The sequence below is a fragment of the Poromitra crassiceps genome (genome assembly GCF_964638095.1).
Source record: "Poromitra crassiceps genome assembly, chromosome: 2".
NCBI lineage: Eukaryota > Metazoa > Chordata > Actinopteri > Beryciformes > Melamphaidae > Poromitra > Poromitra crassiceps.
In genome coordinates this window covers 3,087,044-3,108,079 of record NC_139624.1, presented here as the reverse complement: position 1 = coordinate 3,108,079, position 21,036 = coordinate 3,087,044, and the positions used below count along the sequence as shown (strand labels likewise).

Genomic DNA, 21,036 nt, shown 5'->3' with positions numbered 1-21,036 from the left:
AAAAATAAACAAAAATCGCAATAAATCGTAATATCGAATCGCAATAATCGTAGAATCGCAATAATCGTAGAATCGCAATACTTAAGAATCGCAATATAAATCGAATCGGCACCCAAGAATCGTGATAGTATCGAATCGGGAGATAAGTGAATCGCCACAGCCCTACTGTATATCATGGTGCTCTGAGGTTTGTCACGGGCTGTAAAGCCCTCACTCACCACTGCACCCTATACAGTATGCCAGGGTTGAGTGGCCCTCTCTGGCTGCACGTAGGCTCACCCATTGGTACATGTTTATCTATAAATCCATCCTTGGATTAATTCCACCGTACCTCTGTGGCTATATTTCTAGAGCCCACAGTAATTACCGCTTACGCTCAACCAATTACTACCAGCTAAATGTCCCCAAAATTCGTACGGATCTTGGCAAACATGCTTTCATGTATTCTGCCCCTACAGCTTGCAACTCACTTCAGAGCAACCTCAAACTGAAGGAACTTGTTCCACTTGGAACTTTCAAAATTCTAATTAAGGTCATAGAAGTAGATTATTTTCACATTTGCACATGTTTTTTATGAACGTTGTAACTGCTTTTGCATGTTTTATTGCATGTTTGTGCATTGGTATTTGTCTGTTTTAATGTTGTAACTTTATTTATTTCATGCTGCTATCTTGGCCAGGCTTCCCTTGAAAAAGAGGTCTTTGTATCTCAATGGGACCGACCTGGTTAAATAAAGGTTAAATAAAAATAAAATAAAAATTGACAAGATGGTGACGCTATAACAGCCCTCTTTATGTTTTGGTTCATAACTTTTGAACCGTAGGGTCTATAATCAAACTTATTCTTTCCCTGGATTCCTTGGGATGTTCCGCATCGGGTATTCGGGGGGTCGGGCATACCCGAAGACCTCTAGCTCAAAGCCTTGAGACCTGCCCGGCCACGACCCATTGCTGCGCAGCAGCTATAATTATTATTGACTCACTCCTTGGAACTGCAGTCCATGTGGGCCTGGATCCGGACTCGGGTCACATTCCACAGGTTCCGACCCGTCAAAACCACCCGGTTTCTGCCATGGAATGACAGAACACTGGGTCTGACCGATGAGATCTCTGGTTTCTACAGTAACACACACACACGCACACACGCACACACGCACGCACACACACACACACACACACACACACACACACACACACACACACACACACACACACACACACACACACACACACAACACAGTCAAGAAGGAAGTCAGTCAGAATGTGAGGTAACCCTTCACATTTAGCTGAAAAAAATCGCAATGTTTTAATATTTCAATTTCAAATTTGCAAGAGTCTATAATTCTCTTGCTGGACTCTATATGAAAATTCTAGCATCATCTACTAACCCTCATGCCATCGAGTTTCAAAACCAAAACCAATCAGTGTGAATAGAAAAACCTACACACCATTAGAATCAGAATCAAAATCTGAATCAGTTTTATTGGCCAAGTATGTGCACATACAAGGAAATTGGCTCCGGTTCGCTTACCTCTCAATGTACTCTCACACAAAAGTATGGGGTTAGGGTTAGTTATATATATATATATATATATATATATATATATATATATATATATATATATATATATATATGCATAAATAAACTAGTTCCGTATAAATAAGCTACATGTGTAAACAATCAGGTATCAGTTTTCCAGTTATTTACCCTTCAATGTGAACGAGGCTTTGGGTCAGATATTGCACAGATATGACTCAGTAAAACGTATTTCAAGTTGTGTGTGTGGTGTGCAGTTATTTATTTCACAGTAAACATATACAAATGTTGTGTGTGTGTGTGTGTGTGTGGTCTGCGTACGGGGGGGGGGGTTATATATTATTTGTTGCAAATCAGTCAGCTGTAGTTCAGATGGTCAATAGATGATGGTGTGAATATATAGGTCTTTTTTTCCCTAAAATATTGAAAAGTCAGCTAAAAAAGTGGGAGTGTGATGGTGTGTGAATGTGGTCCTGATGTGAAGAGGATCAGACTTACCAAGAACTTCCGTCCAGAATCAAACTGGCAAATCTCCTGCAGAAGAGAAGGAGAGAGAGAACGAAAGAGGGGGGGGGAGTGACAGAGAGAGGGGGGAGCGAGAGGGGGGAGGGACAGAGAGAGGGGGAGAAGGGACAGAGGGAGAGAGAGAGGAGATGAAGGAACACAAAGCATGCTGGGATGAGACAGCTTCCAGGCTGTTTGCATTAACAGCAGGTATAATAAAGTGGCCAGTGAGTGTATATTGAATAGAGTGCTGCAGGGATGACATATTTTTGTAGGGCAACCTGAAAGTTAACATCACCCTGCCCCTGGGTTCCCTCGTCAAATAAAGAAAGACAAAAAAGAAAAAAACCATTGGGTTGGATTATTGCAGAAAATCTGCAATCCCAGATCTGTGGTTAACAAAGGTGTTTGATACTTTGTTGTATTCAGCAAGATCATCTTAAAAATAAACATCACTTTTATGATTTTTTAAGCGTAAATACCAGTGCCCAACACAATGGGGGAATTTATGATCCCAGTCCTGGAATTCCATTCACTCGAAAGGCCGGAGGGGGGCGCACGTAGGGTCCCGAAGTGACGTCACATACATTGGCCTCAATTGAAAAATGAGCCGACTTCTCTCTCGGTCTGTGTCTTAAATAAACATTTTCCGAATGAGTTTATGGTCTGAATAAACAATTTCAAGTATTTTTCATGCTCTCATGGGCTCCGTTTTCTAAATTATGGTCCCATTTCGAGTAAAAGAGGCGATAAATAAGACTAACTTTTGGGGCGGGATTTTCCTTGATTGACACCAGCCACAGCAAACCAGATGATCCCAACCACAGCACAACCACTGTATTCACTGTGAGAACATCTTGAACAAGATGGCTGTCGTGGCTAGGGGGACATTTTTCAGAGAGCAATTCGGACCCTCCCCCGAGTCCCGTCCACGCTCACGCCCCTTCCTGTTTTCCCGGCTCCAGATTTGAACAGATTTCCCACAATGCACCAGGAAAATCTATTCATCCAATCAAACAAAATCAAACAATATCGGGAAGTGAGCTTCATTTTGCCGTGTCAAAAACAATTAGCTCAGGTAGTCCACTATATTTCCTGTCTATGGTAAATACAATCGCCAGAAATCACGATCACCAGGAAATCATAAGTGTGGTGTTAATTTGTGAAGATGATCTTGCTGGGCGGAAAAAACTGTCATAAACTTTTGTTAACCACAGTCCTTATTTCAGGCATCGATCCAAAATGCATTCAAACAAGGTTAGGTCGAAACCTAGTAGCATATGGTCAGCGCAGAAAAGCGTTGATGAGCCTGTTGGTTGTAGCAGGCAGCGACATTGTTAAAGTGGAGGGCTGTCGCTGGCAAAAGTATGAAGGATATAATGGGAAACCAGTATGTAAGAAAGCCCTAGAAAATAATTATTTAATTATGTACTTGCATTTAATAAAACATTGTATTATAATACATTCATGTGTGTGTGTGTGTGTGTGTGTGTGTGTGTGTGTGTGTGTGTGTGTGTGTGTGTGTGTGTGTGTGTGTGTCTGCGCGCGCACGCATGTATTTGTTGTGAAATTCTAAAAGATGTGTATTTGTCGCATTAAAAGGACCCCACCCCTCTGTATAGCCTCATGGTGCCTTTTCAACTTCTCTCCCAGTTAGCAGTATCTCAAAATCATAAGTTCATGATGAAATAGCCTATGCTGCGGTGCAGGCTTTCAAAAAACCACAAAATGTGATTGTAGATGCTACGGTTCAAAAGTTATGGACCAAAAGGTAAAGAGGGCTGTTATAGCGCCACCTAGTGGTCAACTAGTGTAATTTTTCCACCCATAGTAAAAGGTGACTTGGTTTCTGAGTGGGACCAAATCGGCTTGCAAATTGGTGAGTAAATTGGGTGGACAAACCCTGTTATAGGGCCTGCAACCTGCGTGCGCTGGCCAAAAACCCATTGACTTTGAGATGAGGGAACCCATGCTAACTAGTCTAGGACCTGGCTCAGATATGTATGCACTTCATTTAGGAGAGAATATCTCAACTAATAGATACTAATATGACCCCTACAAACAACTTGGGATGTGTGCCAAAATCTCTATCCGGGACGAAAACCCCGAAAATGGCCAAAATGGCCGGGTTTTCTAAAAAGTGAATGGGATTTTTTTCCTTTAAAGATATCCTCATGAATTTCTACCAGTTTCATCTTCACATGAACTCATTGAGTGCCAGCCACTTTTGGAGAACGGATGTGCCCAGTGCCAGAGTTTCAGAGCGTTTTCAGTGATTTCTCGAGGCCCACAGAATATTGTGTGATATTACTATGTAAACACCGAACACGCAAAAAGAACAAGGAGGCTCTATTGTATCATCAGCAAAAAAAGTTTATTGATACCATTTTCCGTTCTTTAGTTATCAGCCGGAGAAGATAGGTCAAAAACAGCAAAAACATGCATTTCTATCTAGAAGCTGAGATATTCAGCCTTTTGTGAAATGCAGCATTTCAAGCACATTCACTGACTCTAGCTAATATTTTCTGATGTAGTGACCTGATGTAGTTCTGTGGAGCCTGCGTGCCCCACCCCCCTCTCCCCCACTCAGCTGCAAACTCCTCCCCACACGCACCCAGTCTATTTTCGGAGCCTCCGTTTTTGCGGGCGCTGCGGCTCACAGCGCGACAGCACTGCGACAGCTCACAGCGCGACAAGGAAATGCCAAACGGGACTGCAGGTAAAGGTTTGGCCCTTCGGGGTCGGGTGCTGCCTTTCTGGTGGGTAATCGTGTGGAGAAACTATATGCAGACAGACAGACAGAGGCAGAGCAGCTCAGTTGTGTGCGCAGATTGATTGCTGTGGGCAGGCACCGTCAAGCAGCAGCCAGAGCAATCTACATGGCTCTGGGCTGCAGCATGAGCGGTTTCTCTTTGATCACGGCTTTTTCAGGCTGTATTCCTGACATTTCTGTAATCTGGAGAGCACTGTCGCCACCTAAGGGTTCTGTAAAATAGGTTAGACACATTCAATAGCTCCCATATTGTAAGACGCGATGTAAGAGGCTTAGATCGACATCCCTCCATCAAAAAACGCAATTGACGACTTTAGTCGTCAATGGCACTCTACGTCACTAAATGAATTGACGACTAAAGTCGTCATTGGCACTCAATGTTGTATTACACTTTTTCTTAAAAAAAGGGTTTAATATGCAATTTAGGCAATATATCATTAAAGCAGCTACGAGCAAGATTTTCGATTGTTATTAAACAGTCTAAATTTAATATCAATGCATCACATCTTACCTCTAATAGTAGACGAGACCAACGCAGAGTCGTCTCGCTTGAACCCTGAGTGAATCAGCCAGTGTTAGTCTCTCTGTGGCCAGGGCAGATCAGGAAGTGAAATGAAACTGTTTGCAGCAGCCACTTCGGCCATAACCACAAAATAACTTCCAAAAAACCTGTTAGAATATAACGAGAGATGTTCGCGAGAGTATGCATGGCGTTCACATTGTTTATGCTATGTTGGTAGGCAGCACGAACGGGGTAGGCAGGCAGCTGCGTTTCACTTCCGGGTTTCACTTCTGCGTTTATCCGGTCCGGCGCTAAGGAAGGAGAGAGAGAGAGAGCCCCCTGTTGACGCGAGTTTAGACAGACACAGACTTAATAATCATCTAAGGGAGCAATCTCCGATTCACACGGCTTTGGTCTCAGCTACTATTATAGGTAAGATGTGATGCATCAATATTGTAATTATAGCCTACTGTTTAATAACAATCGAAAAAGTTGCTCGTAGCTGCTTTAAATATACATAAAATAGCATATAAACTGTTGTAATTACAGATTGTTCAGAATGGCAACTTATTACAATACAACTAACAACACACAGGAATTGCCATATATTTATTAACTTAAACTGTCTGGACTCAAAACAAAGTTAGAGCTTTTGTGTCATCTCGAGTTGAACTGACAATTAGGAATTTGAAGAATATAGTAGAAGACCTGGCTCAGAAATGTATGCACTTCAGTTAGGAGAGAATATCTCAACTGTTAGAGACTGATGTGACCCCTGCGAACAACTTGGGGTGTGTGAGAAAATCTCTATACGGGGCGAAAAACCCGAAATTGGCCAAAATGGCCCTTTTGACACTACAGGTGTATTGGATTTTTTTAAAGATAAATTGCATATATATACTTTTTAAGAAAAATTGTAATACAAAAAATATGTCTCTTAACTCATTCACCGCCAATGACGTCTTTGACGTGTTATCAGCAATGGCCTTCCCCGCCAAGGACGTGTTTGACGTGTTTTTGTTTTTATTGGTGCAGCGCCTGCAGCAAACACTTGCCCAGCCTGTGACACAGACACAGGTCCCTGCCTTCAAAGGGTAGCCGACAGCACGCGATCAAACACATACCGCAGCTGTTGTTTTGAAATTGAGCAAGAGGAAAAGCAGAGAACGGGTAACGCTTCCTTGTGCAGACAGGAGAAACGCCATTGAAACGCCCTCGGCGCGCTGCACGAGCTGGAGTCGCCTTCCTCTGTGCCAGCCAGGAGAAAACGGGAGAAAGTAATCAAGAGATGTGTTTGATCATCGGAGGAATGAGGAAATGATCGATCAGTTTGCGAGGGCGGTGAGGACGTGTTGAATAGCCGAGGGGAAAACGGGAACGATCAAATAGCAGAGTTGATATGACAGGGAGACATGGACGAGGACTGGTGTACCAGAACAAATCAAAAATAAACACAGGAACAGCTAGGCAGCAGCGGGCAGAAGGCACTCACAGCAGCCCGCTGTCCTTCTCAAGAGCTCTTCAGTTGGTTCATGAAATCGCTGGGCTGCGTGCCCTCCAGTGTTGCTCCTGGCCAATCCCAGCGCCACAGGGCGTGGTTATTGCTTATCCTATGTTGGGTTAGAAATCTAAAAGGGGGATCGTGTGTGTGTGTGTGTGTGTGTGTGTGTGTGTGTGTGTGTGTGTCTGTCTGTCTGTCTGTCTGTCTGTCTGTCGGTGTGTCTGTCTGTCTGTCTGTCTGTCTGTCTGTCTGCACACTCACACCGAGTAAACTGTATTGTTGAATGTAAAAAAAAAGCACTTCATGTGTGTATATATATATATATATATATATATTTTTTTTGTCATTTGTGTCCTAACGAATAATATTTACATGTCTGATGTCAATACAGTTCAAAATAAAAGAATTGAGAGTGAGTTATGCCTGAGATTGTGCCCTTTTACAAAAATGCTTTTTTCTCCCTTTTCTCTTCCCAGACAGGCTTTTTTGGTGAACATGGGGTGTATAAAAAGGGTTATAAGTAGAGTACAGAACATGCTAAAAGCTAACTTTCTTTTTGGGGGTGAAAGTAGAGACTTAGATCTTCATTTCGAGGTATTGGACATCACTGTAGTCCTAGTACAGAATTTACTGTGGGTCTTGAAAGATGACCAAACATTATGGAAATACTTGGCCTGTGCCAAAAATGCCAGTCAGATATTGGCAGTGAATGAGTTAATGTGAAGATTAAACTGGTAGAAATGCATGACGATATCTTTAAAGGGGAAAGAATCCCATTCACTTTTTTTTTTAAATGGCCATGTGTGTGTGTGTGTGTGTGTGTGTGTGTGTGTGTGTGTGTGTGTGTGTGTGTGTGTGTGTGTGTGTGTGTGTGTGTGTGTGTGTGTGTGTGTGTGTGTGTGTGTAGCCGTTTTCCCACATGCGCTTTTTACCGCTAAATGACCGGAACGTGGTCTAATGCCTTCATGTGTGAAAGTTGTTTTCCGGTATAAGCGCGACCCCGTCATCGCGGACATTTCACCAGTTTCGAGCCAGTCAGAAGAGCGGTATGCTCTTAAGGGGACACAAGTGTAGAACGGGTCCAGTCATTTGCCGCGACACCGGTCCTTCTCTCATGGGCGAGGTGTACACACGTTGCTTAATGTTCCAGCGGGCATAATCTAATCATTCGCGCACATTAAAGCAAACTGGCGAAATGATCTTGTGATAATAAGAGCGGTATGTCAGCTTCATGTGTGGGCGTGCTGATTTCCCCCTCTCCCCTCTCTGCTGCCTGCTCGCTCTCTGGCCACAGTCCTTCAGTCCTCCTCCTTCAGTCACAGCCCGACAGGGACACAGACGAAGCAAATGCACGAAGCAAATGTGGAAGTATTTTGCTTACGTTGCCGACAGCGAAGGCAAGCCCGGACACATCAAACAAAGCCAGCCTGTAAAAAGTGCTTCAATGCGACGCAGGTGAACATCGAACCAGCCAGGCTATTTCTCTCAGACACGGATCCCAACTTCTTCAAATATTTCAGTTCAAAGACTGGTTAGCGAATGTGAATGATACAACATACACATGCCCTCTTAAGTTAAACGAGTGTGATTTATTGTGTGACAAGCAAACTTATTTCACCATCGGAGTTTTGCCGACACGTCACTCCCCAACCGCTCTGCAGTGCCGCCCCGCCCCCCAACATACAGGCAATTTCGCTGCTATATTCCCACATGCGAGCGCCCAGGTGTGAAGGGAAATGTCCGATATTGACTTGCAGGTAATTTTCCGGTACGCATGTGGGAAAACGGCTTAGGTGTGTGTGTGTGTGTGTGTGTGTGTGTGTGTGTGTGTGTGTGTGTGTGTGTGTGTGTGTGTGTGTGTGTGTGTGTGTGTGTGTGTGTGTGTCCCAGATAGAGATTTTGGCACAGTTGATGGTGTCAACTGTTTCTGTGAAGAGGTCACGTTCACGCATGTCAAAACTGCGCACAAACCAAATAGCTACGGCAGCAACCACAATGGATAAATGGCTCAAACGTCCAGTTGCAGTCGCACCAGATTCAGTTTTAGGGGAGCCCGGTGACCAAAGGAAGAAAGAGGCCAAGCCCAAAAACTGGTGCTTCAGTGACACATATATTTTGTATGGATTTAGGCTACTCGTACGTTCACTGACCCATTCACTGACCCATTCACTGACCCATTCACTGACCCATTCCAGCCACAGTGTTTTCTCTGAGGCACAAACAATAGGCATGAGGGTTACATGCTGCCACTCCGACGTGCTGCCACTCCGACGTTCTGCCACTCCGAAATATCGGCACTCAGAAACGGGGGTCTATATTCCCCGTTTTTCACTAACCTCTCCCAGCCCCCACGCCAAACCTAACCTCCCCCCATGCCTAAACCTAACCTCCCCCAGACCCTAACCCAAAACCTAACCTCTCCCACCCCCACGCCTAAACCTAAGGTCGGCATTGCGGCTTCTAAGGTGAACGACCGCCAGTCCGAATAATGGAAGTTAACGTTCGGAGTGGCAGCATGTCGGAAAGGCAGAGGAACCCCAGGCATGAGTGAGGGGGCACTATTGGCATGAGTGAGTAATATTAAACCGTCGAGTGTGCTCTGAAACACCTTCAGTCCTCACACGAAAACGCTGTCATTCCTCCTGCCTCACTTATCACTCAAACTAGCTGTCAGGCATCACTCCTCACGTCTCACACAAAAACGTTGTCGATCCTCCTGCAGACTAGTTGTCAGACATCACTCAAACTAGTTGTCAGACATCACTCAAACTAGCTGTCAGGCATCACTCCTCACGTCTCACACAAAAACGTTGTCGATCCTCCTGCAGACTAGTTGTCAGACATCACTCAAACTAGCTGTCAGTCATCACATGAAATCGCTGTCATTCGTTGTTTTTGGTTGTTCTTCCGTGTAGAATGCCTCTGTGAAATGAGCAACAATTTCTTACAACTTCACTTTCGGTTGAGTGATTTTGCCTTCAAAATAAAAGCGTGTTTTTTTTAATTTACAATAGATTAAAGTAGTAATCCATGAGACCCAACATAATTAACATCGTAACACTAAGAGGAACATCTAGTTTAATAATCAAAGATTAAACTAGATGTAACTCTTAGTGTTACTATGTTAATTCTGTGTGGGAGGAGAATTAACATCGTAACACTAAGAGGAACATCTAGTTTAATCTTTGATTATTAAACTAGATGTTCCTCTTAGTGTTACTATGTTAATTCTATTGGGTCTCATAGTTTACTACTTTAATCCATTGTAAATATAAAAAAACGTGCGCTTTTATTTTGAAAGGCAAAATCATTCAACCGGAAGTGAAGTTGTAAAAACTGGTTGCTAAATTCACAGGCATTCTTTCCCCATCACACATGGAAGAACAACCAAAAACAATGAATGACAGCATTTTCATGTGATGACTGACAGCTAGTTTGAGTGATGCCTGACAGCTAGTCTGCAGGAGGATCGACAACGTTTTTGTGTGAGACGTGAGGAGTGATGCCTGACAGCTAGTTTGAGTGATAAGTGAGGCAGGAGGAATGACAGCGTTTTCGTGTGAGGACTGAAGGTGTTTCAGAGCACACTCGACGGTTTACTATAGGAGACATGACAACTGACAACGCTTTAGACTGAGGAACGATAGCCTATACTCTGACTGACGAGGATGCCCTAAAATGGTTGCCGTACCTCTAAGAGGATTTATATCTATCTATGTATTTTGGTTAGTGTATATATATATATATATATATATATATATATTGGTTTAGCTAACTTTGTAATTGTATGGTGTTTGTTGAATACTGTATATGATTGACTAGTCAGTCACTGATTGTTTGCCTCACCCCAATGATCATGTAATCACCACCAGATGTGTGAATAGGGTGTGGCCTAGCCTTTAAAACATTTCCAGTACCTGTTGTTCCAAACTGCTGTTGATTTTGAAGAAGGCCGGACGGCCGAAACGTCATCATTAAAGTATGCATATGGAGCCAGAGTGTGCGACACTTTCTTTCATTTGAGGGGACACTATTGGCATGAGTGAGGGGACACTATTGGCATGAGTGAGGGGACACTATTGGCATGAGTGAGGGGGCACTATTGGCATGAGTGAGGGGACACTATTGGTATCAGTGAGGGGGTAATATTGGCATGAGTGACGGGACACTATTGGCATGAGTCAGGAGACAGCATTGGCATGGTTGAGGGGGTACTATTGGTATGAGTGAGGGGTAATATTAGCATGAGTGAGGGGTACTATTGGCATGAGTGAGGGGCACTATTTGTATGAGTGAGGGGGCACTATTGGCATGAGTGAGGGGTACTATTGTCATGAGTGAGGGGTACTATTGGCATGAGTGAGGGGTACTATTGGCATGAGTGAGGGGTACTATTGGTATGAGTGAGGGGGCACTATTGGCATGAGTGAGGGGTACTATTGGCATGCGTGAGGGGTACTATTTGGTATGAGTGAGGGGGCACTATTGGTATGAGTGAGGGGACACTATTGGCATGAGTGAGGGGTACTATTGGCATGAGTGATGGGGCATTATTGGTATGAGTGAGGGGTACTATTGGTATGAGTGAGGGGGCACTATTGGCATGGCAAAACAGCTCAAGGGTTACATAAGACAAACAAAGGTTGGGAACCACTGTCCTAAAGGATGAATAGGATTATTACACTGATAGCTCCTGTCGTTGCCCAGGAACACACGTTGTTTCTCCAGCTGCATCCGACCGAGACGCACCGACGACACCTGGGGACAAAACAAACATTATCAGATGTCCAGATATCATGTTAACACCATCAATATCAAATTCTGATATCACAATGATTTGATCAACTCAAAGATCACGAGAATTATTATAAAAAGGTATTGAGAGCTTTCAGGTGATGTCACCCCCCTCCGGTGGCCATGTTGGAGGTGGTCTACTCTGTGAACAGCTGACTGTGTTTTGTCATCTCAGCAGAATCGAACAGATGGTTAATTTCTGTCACTGTCATTTCATCACTGATCCATCTGATTGATATGGTGTTTTGATTTTGTAAGTTTAGCTAACGATAGCATCTGGTCAGCTAACCATCATTGTCTTGTTGTTAACACATCTGATTAGCACTCTAGCTAACATAGCTAGTAGCCAGGGGTGTGTGGTAAATACAGAGGTGGCCAGGTAAACTATCCTAGTCACCACCTTGTTTCCCCTCATTGATTGATACGGTTGATCTGAAAATACGTGAGTAAACTATCAAAGAGGTGGGTAAACTGTGTTTACTTGCGTTTACCCTCCACTACACCCCTGCTAGTAGCAGTTAGCATTAGCATATTTACATTAATATCTGTGTGTTTGCTCGTCAGGTTAACTCAAGCTACAACTCAGTGTATCAGACTGTCACTCACAGGGCAGAAGTGGGTGTTCCTCTGATGTCAGAACAGTTGGTCAGCTCCAGTGTTTCTTTCAGAGAATCCATCCCAACTCTAATCCTCACAGTGACCTCCAGGCCTGTTGATAGGAAACAACATGATGAATGGCGGGAGCCACAAAATGAAGAATAGCTTGATTCCAAAGTCATGTGATTTTGTCATGGCTCTGTGGCTCTCAGGAGCCAAGTTCAGTCCAGTTAACTCGAAGTGAGACATCAGAACAAACACAATGTGAAAAAGAATTCACCGTTTAACCAACAGGAAGTGAGGAAGAGGAACAAGGACCGAGCCATAACAGCTTGAAATACTCCTGGCTGTGACCACAGAATGGCTTTGTAAGAGCTCGTATTGTTCGAGAGAACTGCTAGTAACATAATTGAAATGAGAGCTAAGCCGGGAGACAGAAATTATTTATTTGAGAACAATTAGTCTTCTCAGATGTGGTTCTGTATAGTCTTTGACATTAAATCCACACTCTAGTCTATACTACTAGAGCCGTTGAGCTAGCAGCTGTACCAAAGTCAACTACCTGCAGAACCAGTGAAGTCAGATATGTCAGAAGACACATACTCTAAGAAAAGTGATTTCTGTCGTAAAGGTAAAGCTCACTATTGAATGTTATTGAACTTATTAGAGACCAAGTCAAGACGGAGACCAGAGCAATGCATGACCAAGATTAAAACAGGCGATAATTTTTTCATTTTTCTGCAGGATGAACAGAGATGTGATCCATCTGCACTAAACCCTTCAGCATCATAGATAATCAATAGAAGTTAAAGAAATCATTATTATAATGACGTGTAGGTTTCTACAGGTGAAATACCTTTAGTGGTTTGCAGGGAGAAAACAAACCAAACATCAATGAAATCACACATTTCTTATATTTTCAGTAGCGCATAAAACAGACAAAACAGCCATGGGACTGAGACAAGTCAAATATTGCAGCCCTGATCACATTCCTTGAAAAATAATATAATTTTTTTTAATAACAGTAATTTTCTTTTTAAATATCAAGCAGTGCAGATCAGGTAGATTATTTTCCTCCCAAAACACAAATCGGTCCCCTTTACACCTGGCATTAAAATGTGTTTGGTGATGGGATTGCAATGGGATAGTGCTTGACCACATGAAGGTACAGGTGTAAATGCAGCCTGGACTCATTGAGTCCGGATTCTGATCCGATCAGCCAAACCACCTCCGGAGGTGGTCAGGGACACATTGTGACCACATTGTGGAATTGGAATTGCAATTGCGTTGTCAATCCACATACAACTATGTGGACAGAAATACTGTATCTAATCGCACGACTGTTCCAAACCAGCAAGGTATCTTTACCCGCTTCAAAAGTATGTGTCGTCGCTGTTTGAACTGGGCAGAGCAATCGGATCTCAATCGGATCTCAACGTGGACGCTGGAGACACACCAGGTGTAAACGTATGGTTAAATCATACAGTATACAATCTGGATACGAGATGCATTGTTTTGGAGAGAAACCATTCAAGTGTTCTTTAGGAGTTCAAAGTCACTGACCTTCAGCAGGCAGCGTGCTGTTGTTCAGGATGCAGGTGCATTGTGGGAAGTTGGGGCGAAGCTGTTTGCTACACAGCTCGCCGCTCCCCCCAATGAATTCACAGGCGAAGTTATCTAGTGACTGTCGACCCAGACTCAGGTGGGTCTGGACGGTCACACTGACCTGAGGAGGAAGCGAGATGCAGGGGTTGAAATGGGAAACGGACTCGACCGATGATCCACAACTGACCAGGAAATTAAAAGGCTTAATTGTCCCTTGTTTGTACCTGCCCACCACTCGTCCTCTCCACTCGATAAGAAACCATTTTCTGTTGTCTGGCATCGTCGGGAATGGAGAACCAGAATGAGTCTGGACACTTGTCTTCAAACGTACAACTAGAGTGGTCCGATAGGAAAGATAAATAATGTCATTACCAAGTTTACAATTATTTGAATTCGGTATGCACATTTGTATCACCTTAATTGATTAATTGGTCATGTTAACGACCAATTAATCATTATGTAAAACATTGCGTTAACACTTTCTATGAAGGTCATGTCTATATTATAAGATATTATTCATTTCAGAACTGCTCATAAGTCCTCATAATTGTGTAATACCATCATACAATTGCTAATAACCTTATACAGTGTTGTCACTTTACTAGCTAACTCACTTTAGCCCCCAAAATCAAGCTATAACACATTATTCATGTTTATAAGCTATTATTCCAATCCAGAAACATATAATTTATTATCTGGTATGACACGGTAGTGCAGTTCTCTGTGTGTCTTTATAACTGGCTAAAGTTATGGTAGTTATAACGTGCTATGTAACCCATGACTAAGATTGTTCTTTAAAACACTTGTGCTTGGAGATATAAAGCATTATGAATGCTGAACTTATAAGACATTATATCCACCACTTATAATACTTTATAAACCTTGTTATAAGGTGTTATGCATGATTATAAACATTTATAAAGGGTCTTATAAAGCCTTATAAATGCATTATAATGCCTTATGAATGTGCTCATAATGCATTATAGACATGACCTTCATAGAAAGTGTTACCAAAATTGCTTTTGACATTGAAAATAGAACATACATAACAAACATAATATTCATAACATAACATAACACATAAATGCGAGTTTTTACACCTGTCTTAGGTAGGTCTACTCAACAGTTAATGAACCAACCAAACTTCCTGCATTAGCTGTCATTGTGCTTATACACTTATATGTATTTCAACATATTAGGGGTTAGGGTTAGGGTTAACCTAACCCTAACCCTAACCCACAATGAATACTGTCCCACACTGGACTTTTTGCCTGCTTGCTTGGCTTTCTTTTTCCTCTGTATAAGCGAGGAAAGTTAAATTGCAGCCTTGTAGTGGTAAATCATTTCAGCAATATATATATATATATATTATTATTGTTATTTTAAATAGCACATAGCCTACAATCAGTTAATATATGGGGTGAAAATCCAACACATTTTATGTAATACATTTATGTAATACTGAAGATGTTACCTAACCATTTGAGGAGAAAAAAAAGATGACATCATATTCCAAGGAGGCGTGGCCTACCCTTTTGTGTAAACTCACCTTTTTTTTTTGTTAACGTAACATTATTACATTACATTTGGGTGATAGAGACGGACGGACAATCCGAAACCATAATGCCTCCGGCCATGACTATCGCCAGGCGGAGACATAAAAATAGTTAAAAATCAACACTGCACTAGGCAAGATTTTTATGTAAAAATACATCAGTCTTTAGCAACCTAAAAGTTCACACAAAGTGGAGTTGCAACAGAGGAAAGTGCTCCATCCCCGCTAACTAAGATGCTGCAGGTTCACCAATAAAATTCTCTCTGGTATCAACACTGGTGGGAAATCTTGGAAGTGACAAATCAAACGGTAAGCAATCCAAAAACTCCTGAGGCAGAGAAAGCCAGACTCACAGATGATTTGTGTGCTTATGGTTTGATTCATCACTTCCGAGATTTCCCTCCAGTGTTGATACCCAACAGAATTGACTGTGTAAAAGATGGATGACACATCTACACTTCCTACCGCCATGCAAAAGTGAAGCCAAAATATTTTGTTTCCGCAAGCTGCCATCTTTTGTAGATAAGTAGCAATTTGTAATTGATGAACCATATAGCAAAACATCATCTGTGCTAAATCTGCTCCATAGTAAATGTGAGAGATGTGTGCAGATGTCTGACCTGCTGACAGAGCTGCACCAGCCACAGAAGGGATCCTGTGCAGACCAACAGGCCTGCAGGCTCCTGTGTGTTTGACACTGAGACACCGGTACACGTTTCAACTGGAACCAAAACACATGCACACAGTCAGCAACACGCAGCAAACATGGCCCACATGTGGTGCTATGGTGGCAAACAGACATGTGAGGCTGGAGACACACTAGAGCAGTGATTCCCAAAGTGTAGGCCGTGGCCCCCTGGTGGGCCGTGGAGATACTGCAGGTAGGCCACGAGTGGTCTGCCTTAGTCTGGGCACCCTTTACACCGCTTTTGGCCATGGAGGCGTAAACCAAGGAAACAGGAAACAATACCGGAAATAAGTGTGCAAAAAATCGTCTTTGTTGCCTTTAGCTTGACGCGGCGAGGTTAGCTAGAGCCTGATAAAAAGAACAACAACACAAGTTGTATCGTAGCGTTAGCACATTTCTCCAGTAATCACTGCTGAGGAAGGTTTCTGGAGAGCCAAAGACAATGGAGTACTCGCCATGTGAAATCTTATGATCAATGTCCATGTCTTTCCCAGCACAGGCAGCAGAGATGCCTTTGGATTTCAACTGTTGTACTTGATCCTCCATTATCAATAACAGCTGTCAGACAACTACTGTATAACTATTCCATCAACTGGCCATTTGTTAGAAAAGTAAAGCTTCTGTATTGGCTTAAAATATGTGATATTGTGAATCCGCGATGTTTCTACAATAACTTCTTTAAAAACTTTGTTCGGTTCCATCTTTTGTTTTGTTGTTTGCCGTTTTATTTTCTTATTCGTTGTGTCTGATCCTCAAGTGAACAAGCTATTTCCACTGCTTGTTTCCTGTCTAGGGTGGGCTCTAGGCCGGAAACAGGCCGGGTGACAAAATCACTTGTAAACGGAGGCCAGGCTCTTTCTCGCCGAGAAGAGCCTGGTGACGCGAGGTTAGGTCTGCCTACACTCCTGAAAATATATTTCATGAGAAGAAAAGCGCTCTGGAACAAAGTAACATGCCGCGGAAACAACACGGACCATTTCTGCATGCATATGTGCAAATGAATAGCTATTAATTCAAATTGGATCACACAAATTCCGATGAGATTAGTGGTCCTTCAGGATTAGCGATTAGTAGATTTACAAAAAATCAGATATATCATGTCATTATAAGTGTGATGCAGTGCGGTTTTCTAGCATTATTCACATTACATAATATACTGTTACACATGTTGAGCCTACCTGGTTTCCTAAAGCCACGTAGACATGTTTACGATCCACTTGGTCCAGGTGCATTCTGGGAAACACTTGGCGGTCATTATCAGCCCTGTAGAGCACCAGGGGGCAGGTGGTCTGATATGTGTGGTCCACAGCAAGCTGACAAGACAATTACACTTTCAGTTATACAAACATTTACTGTCTGGAGCCAAAAGTTAGCTACTGGAAAACTTGCAAAGAAAGAACTTAAAAAATATATATAAATGGCAATGACTATTTTCCCCATTATTCATAACTATCACATTTGAAGCTCAGCATTTGAAGCTAGCTTGGCTTGGGAGACTTGTGGGTCTCCATAGAACCCATTCTCGTTCAGATATCTTGTGGTGAGAGCAGGGCTGTGCAGACTAGAGACCTTGTTAAAAAGGGGCACATATGCAGACCTGCCAAACTTGCAAAAATACCACAATAGTGTTATGCTTAGTTCAGATGCATTCGCACCAATTCGCTCATTATTACATAGTACATTATCCCAATCCTCGCCATATCATCAAGTTATTCAACATATCAATAGGCAACACGTTCTCACTCCGAGCGCGTAGCATATTGACGCTTTGTCCCGTCCCTTGTGTGTCGCTTGTTACTAACACGGTACCCTTGAGGAGGTTAGATTTAGGCGTGGGGGGTGGGAGAGGTTAGGTTTAGGGTTAGGGTCTGGGGGAGGTTAGGTTTAGGCATGGGGGGTGGGAGAGGTTAGGTTTAGGGTTAGGGCCTGGGGGAGGTTAGGTTTAGGCGTAAGGGGTGGGAGAGGTTAGGTTTAGGGTTAGGGTCTGGGAGAGGTTAGCTCCTCCCCCCAGACCCTAATGGGGGAGCAGTTGACTAATGGGGGAGCAGTTGCCATGAGCGTCAAAGATTACTTCCATGGGTTTACATTGAGTTTAGTCGGAAAGCCCAAGTCGTTTCATGGGTCGCTCAAAGGTACCGTGTTAGTAACAAGCGGACAAGGGACGTGACAAAGCATCAATATGCTACGCGCTCGGAGTGAGAATGGGTTGCAAAAGGCTATGAAGAAAACAATAAGATCATAATATTCTTGAGAATAATTCCTTTAACCTCTTCTACTCCACCCCTCCCTACCAGACACACATTTTTGTCTTTTTTTGTGGGGGAATGCCAATTTTAGGATGAGATAGCAGGTCAACAGTAAAGGCCACATAGAGGTGGTCATCTGAAAGCTGGGAACCTGAAGATTAATTTGAGGTGCTGCTTAGAACTGTGACACAGTTTTCTTTTCATAAATCTGTAATAGACCTTGTGTTTTGGTAACGCAGCTATTCAAATGTTGAATGTTTATAGAGTTTGGGCTTAGAACATTATATAAATATGATGGCCATCCCCATGCCATAGATCCACTGAATGTCCTAGGTTAGTTTGTGGTTGTAGCATTTCATGAGGCTGGGATTATCCTAGAAGTCACAATAGGTCATTTCATACAGTGAGGTCACACACTTTTTTTTTGGTCTCACTACAATGAAGTGGCTACTATGGGGACTAACATCATCACACATGAATACAATTGGGCTAATTGAATCGACAAGAGTCTCAGATTTCCTGTCTTACCCAATTTATGCAATTCCAAGATTGTTTAGGGGCCCCAGTATGTGGAAATATTCAAATAGAATAGAGGAAAATAACACATTTGTGACATGTCTGTAAAGGGGAGACTCATGGGTACCCATAGAACTCATTACCATTCAGATATCTTAAGATGAGAGGTCAAGGGACCCTTTTGGAAAGGGCCATGTCCATTTTTCCCTTATGCTTATTTAGTCGACTGGATAGTGGAGTGGCTCAGTGTGCAGAAGATTCCCAGTTCGGAACATGCTTGGACGCTACCTTAATGTAACTGAGCGTCCTTGGGTTCTTTATATTTTGTAATTACAGTAGGAATGAAATAATGACACTGATACCGCTCCATGTTGGGACATGCTGCCATGTGTTTCCTCAACAGGCGAGAGAGAGAGAGAGAGACAGACAGAGCGAACAACAGTCCACTTCCTTTTCCGGACTTTCAAAATAAAAGAGCTCTATCACAGATACAAGAACAGTCCGTTACAGTAATATCGTCCGCGGACAAAAAGGGCACATGGACATCAAGGTGCAAAGAGGCAGTGCTTGAGCACCCTCTGACGCCCCCCACCCCCACACCCCCGCACATGCCTGGGTCAGAGCTCGGGACTCTTTTGAAAATGGCCAAGCCAGTTTTTCACTCGCCAAAATTTGGTGCGTTATTTAGCCCCCTACCCAACAAAGGAGCATGAAATGGTAGGCACCAATGCATGCTTTATAGGCTTCTAGTTTCATATGATACCATGATCTTCACTCTCACTTTGAAAATTAGCTCGACATCAAACAAGAATTGTACGGACAAAATAATGGAAACAACATAGCGTCCAACCACAATCAGTCAATCATGGTGATTCTTGAGAATCACCACGAGAATCTTCCAAACCACAGCAGGAAGTGCAGCTTGCAGCAGCAGCCTTTATACCTCGCATGGGATTATCCTAGAAGTCACAATAGGTAATTTCATACAGTGAGGTCACACACTTTTTTTTTTGTCTCACTACAATGAAGTGGCTACTATGAGAAAGACAGTTTGTCACTGGGATTATGAAGTGGGCTCCTTCCATCAGGTTTGGTTGAACTGGTTGAAACATGGTCTCATTGGTCGACCCTATACTTCCCTATACTTCCCTGGCACTGAACCTGCTGTGATGCCAGCTGCACACTGTGATGACGTTAGTCATTTGGTTGTGTGTCATTGGTTGTGTGTTAATCTTGTGTCATTCCTTCCCTGTGTGTATGTGGTAGAGTAGCCGTTTCTCAAAGAGGCCATATACACCTGGCACTTACATGCATTTTCTGTGATCAGATTGCAATCTGATTGGAATCTGATCACCCAAAACAGGTGTCCTCTCAATCCGCATACATTTGCTGCATGAGGATTGGGAGGACACATTGCATTTAGACTTGTGTTCAATGTGGTCACAATGCATCACTGCAGAGGTGGCTTTGCCGATCAGATTGCAATCCGTCTTCAATGTGTTGGGGGTGTTTACACCTGTACTTTCAAGTGGTCAAGTACTATCCAATTGCAATCTGATCACAGAAAATGCATGTTAGTGCCAGGTGTAAATGGCCTCAAAGTCAAGGAAAGGTCCTAATTTGGCTGAATTACAAGGATGCTACGTCATCGGAGGCCGCCGAAGTACTGTTCCAATGTTAGGATGATGTCATCATTCCTACTGTGATGTCATCATTCCTACTATGATGTCGTCGTTCCTACTATGATGTCATGGATCACTGATGATGTCGCAGACGGTGATGATGTCATGATTCATAGGTGTCTCAGTCATGCCTTTCGAATGGCCTCGCTGGTGATGTCACAACACAGGTGATGTCATGTTCGGGATCTATAAAGGTTCGTTTCTGCAGGCCCTCAGTAGTTGTTCATAAACGAATCTTGCGACAACACTCTGCAACCGTTCCCAACTTCGAACCTTGCAGACCCAGCTATCAAGTTCAACAGCGTTCCTACTCATCGAGACTTCAGTTTACCAAGTGTGTCTTGGCCATCAACTATCCGCGACTAGATCCACATTTCCCACACCAAGCCTGACAGTATGAACAACTCAGAACCGGATCTAGCGGATACATTTCCGCCAATCAGGGAGGCCTTGCGAACAATAATTGAGCTGATTGCCCACCAGGAACAAGCAATCCAGGCTCTGGCTTCCAAGGCCGAGGATCGGTACGCCCTCCTG

At 43.1% G+C, this 21,036-nt stretch overlaps 1 protein-coding gene across 1 annotated transcript in view; it reads right to left on the bottom strand.

Annotated features, from left to right (window-relative positions):
• Positions 1-11,474: 11,474 nt before the first annotated feature.
• The window catches only part of LOC310791693 (plexin-C1-like), a gene marked incomplete at both ends in the record, with an annotated part of 125,697 nt that continues 116,135 nt past the window's right edge, over positions 11,475-21,036 (bottom strand). The window contains 6 exons of the mRNA XM_083653348.1: positions 11,475-11,574; positions 12,217-12,319; positions 13,771-13,933; positions 14,037-14,145; positions 15,988-16,088; positions 17,234-17,368. Coding sequence (XP_083509474.1) covers positions 11,475-11,574; positions 12,217-12,319; positions 13,771-13,933; positions 14,037-14,145; positions 15,988-16,088; positions 17,234-17,368 — 711 coding nt within the window. The remainder of the gene's footprint in view (positions 11,575-12,216; positions 12,320-13,770; positions 13,934-14,036; positions 14,146-15,987; positions 16,089-17,233; positions 17,369-21,036) is intronic.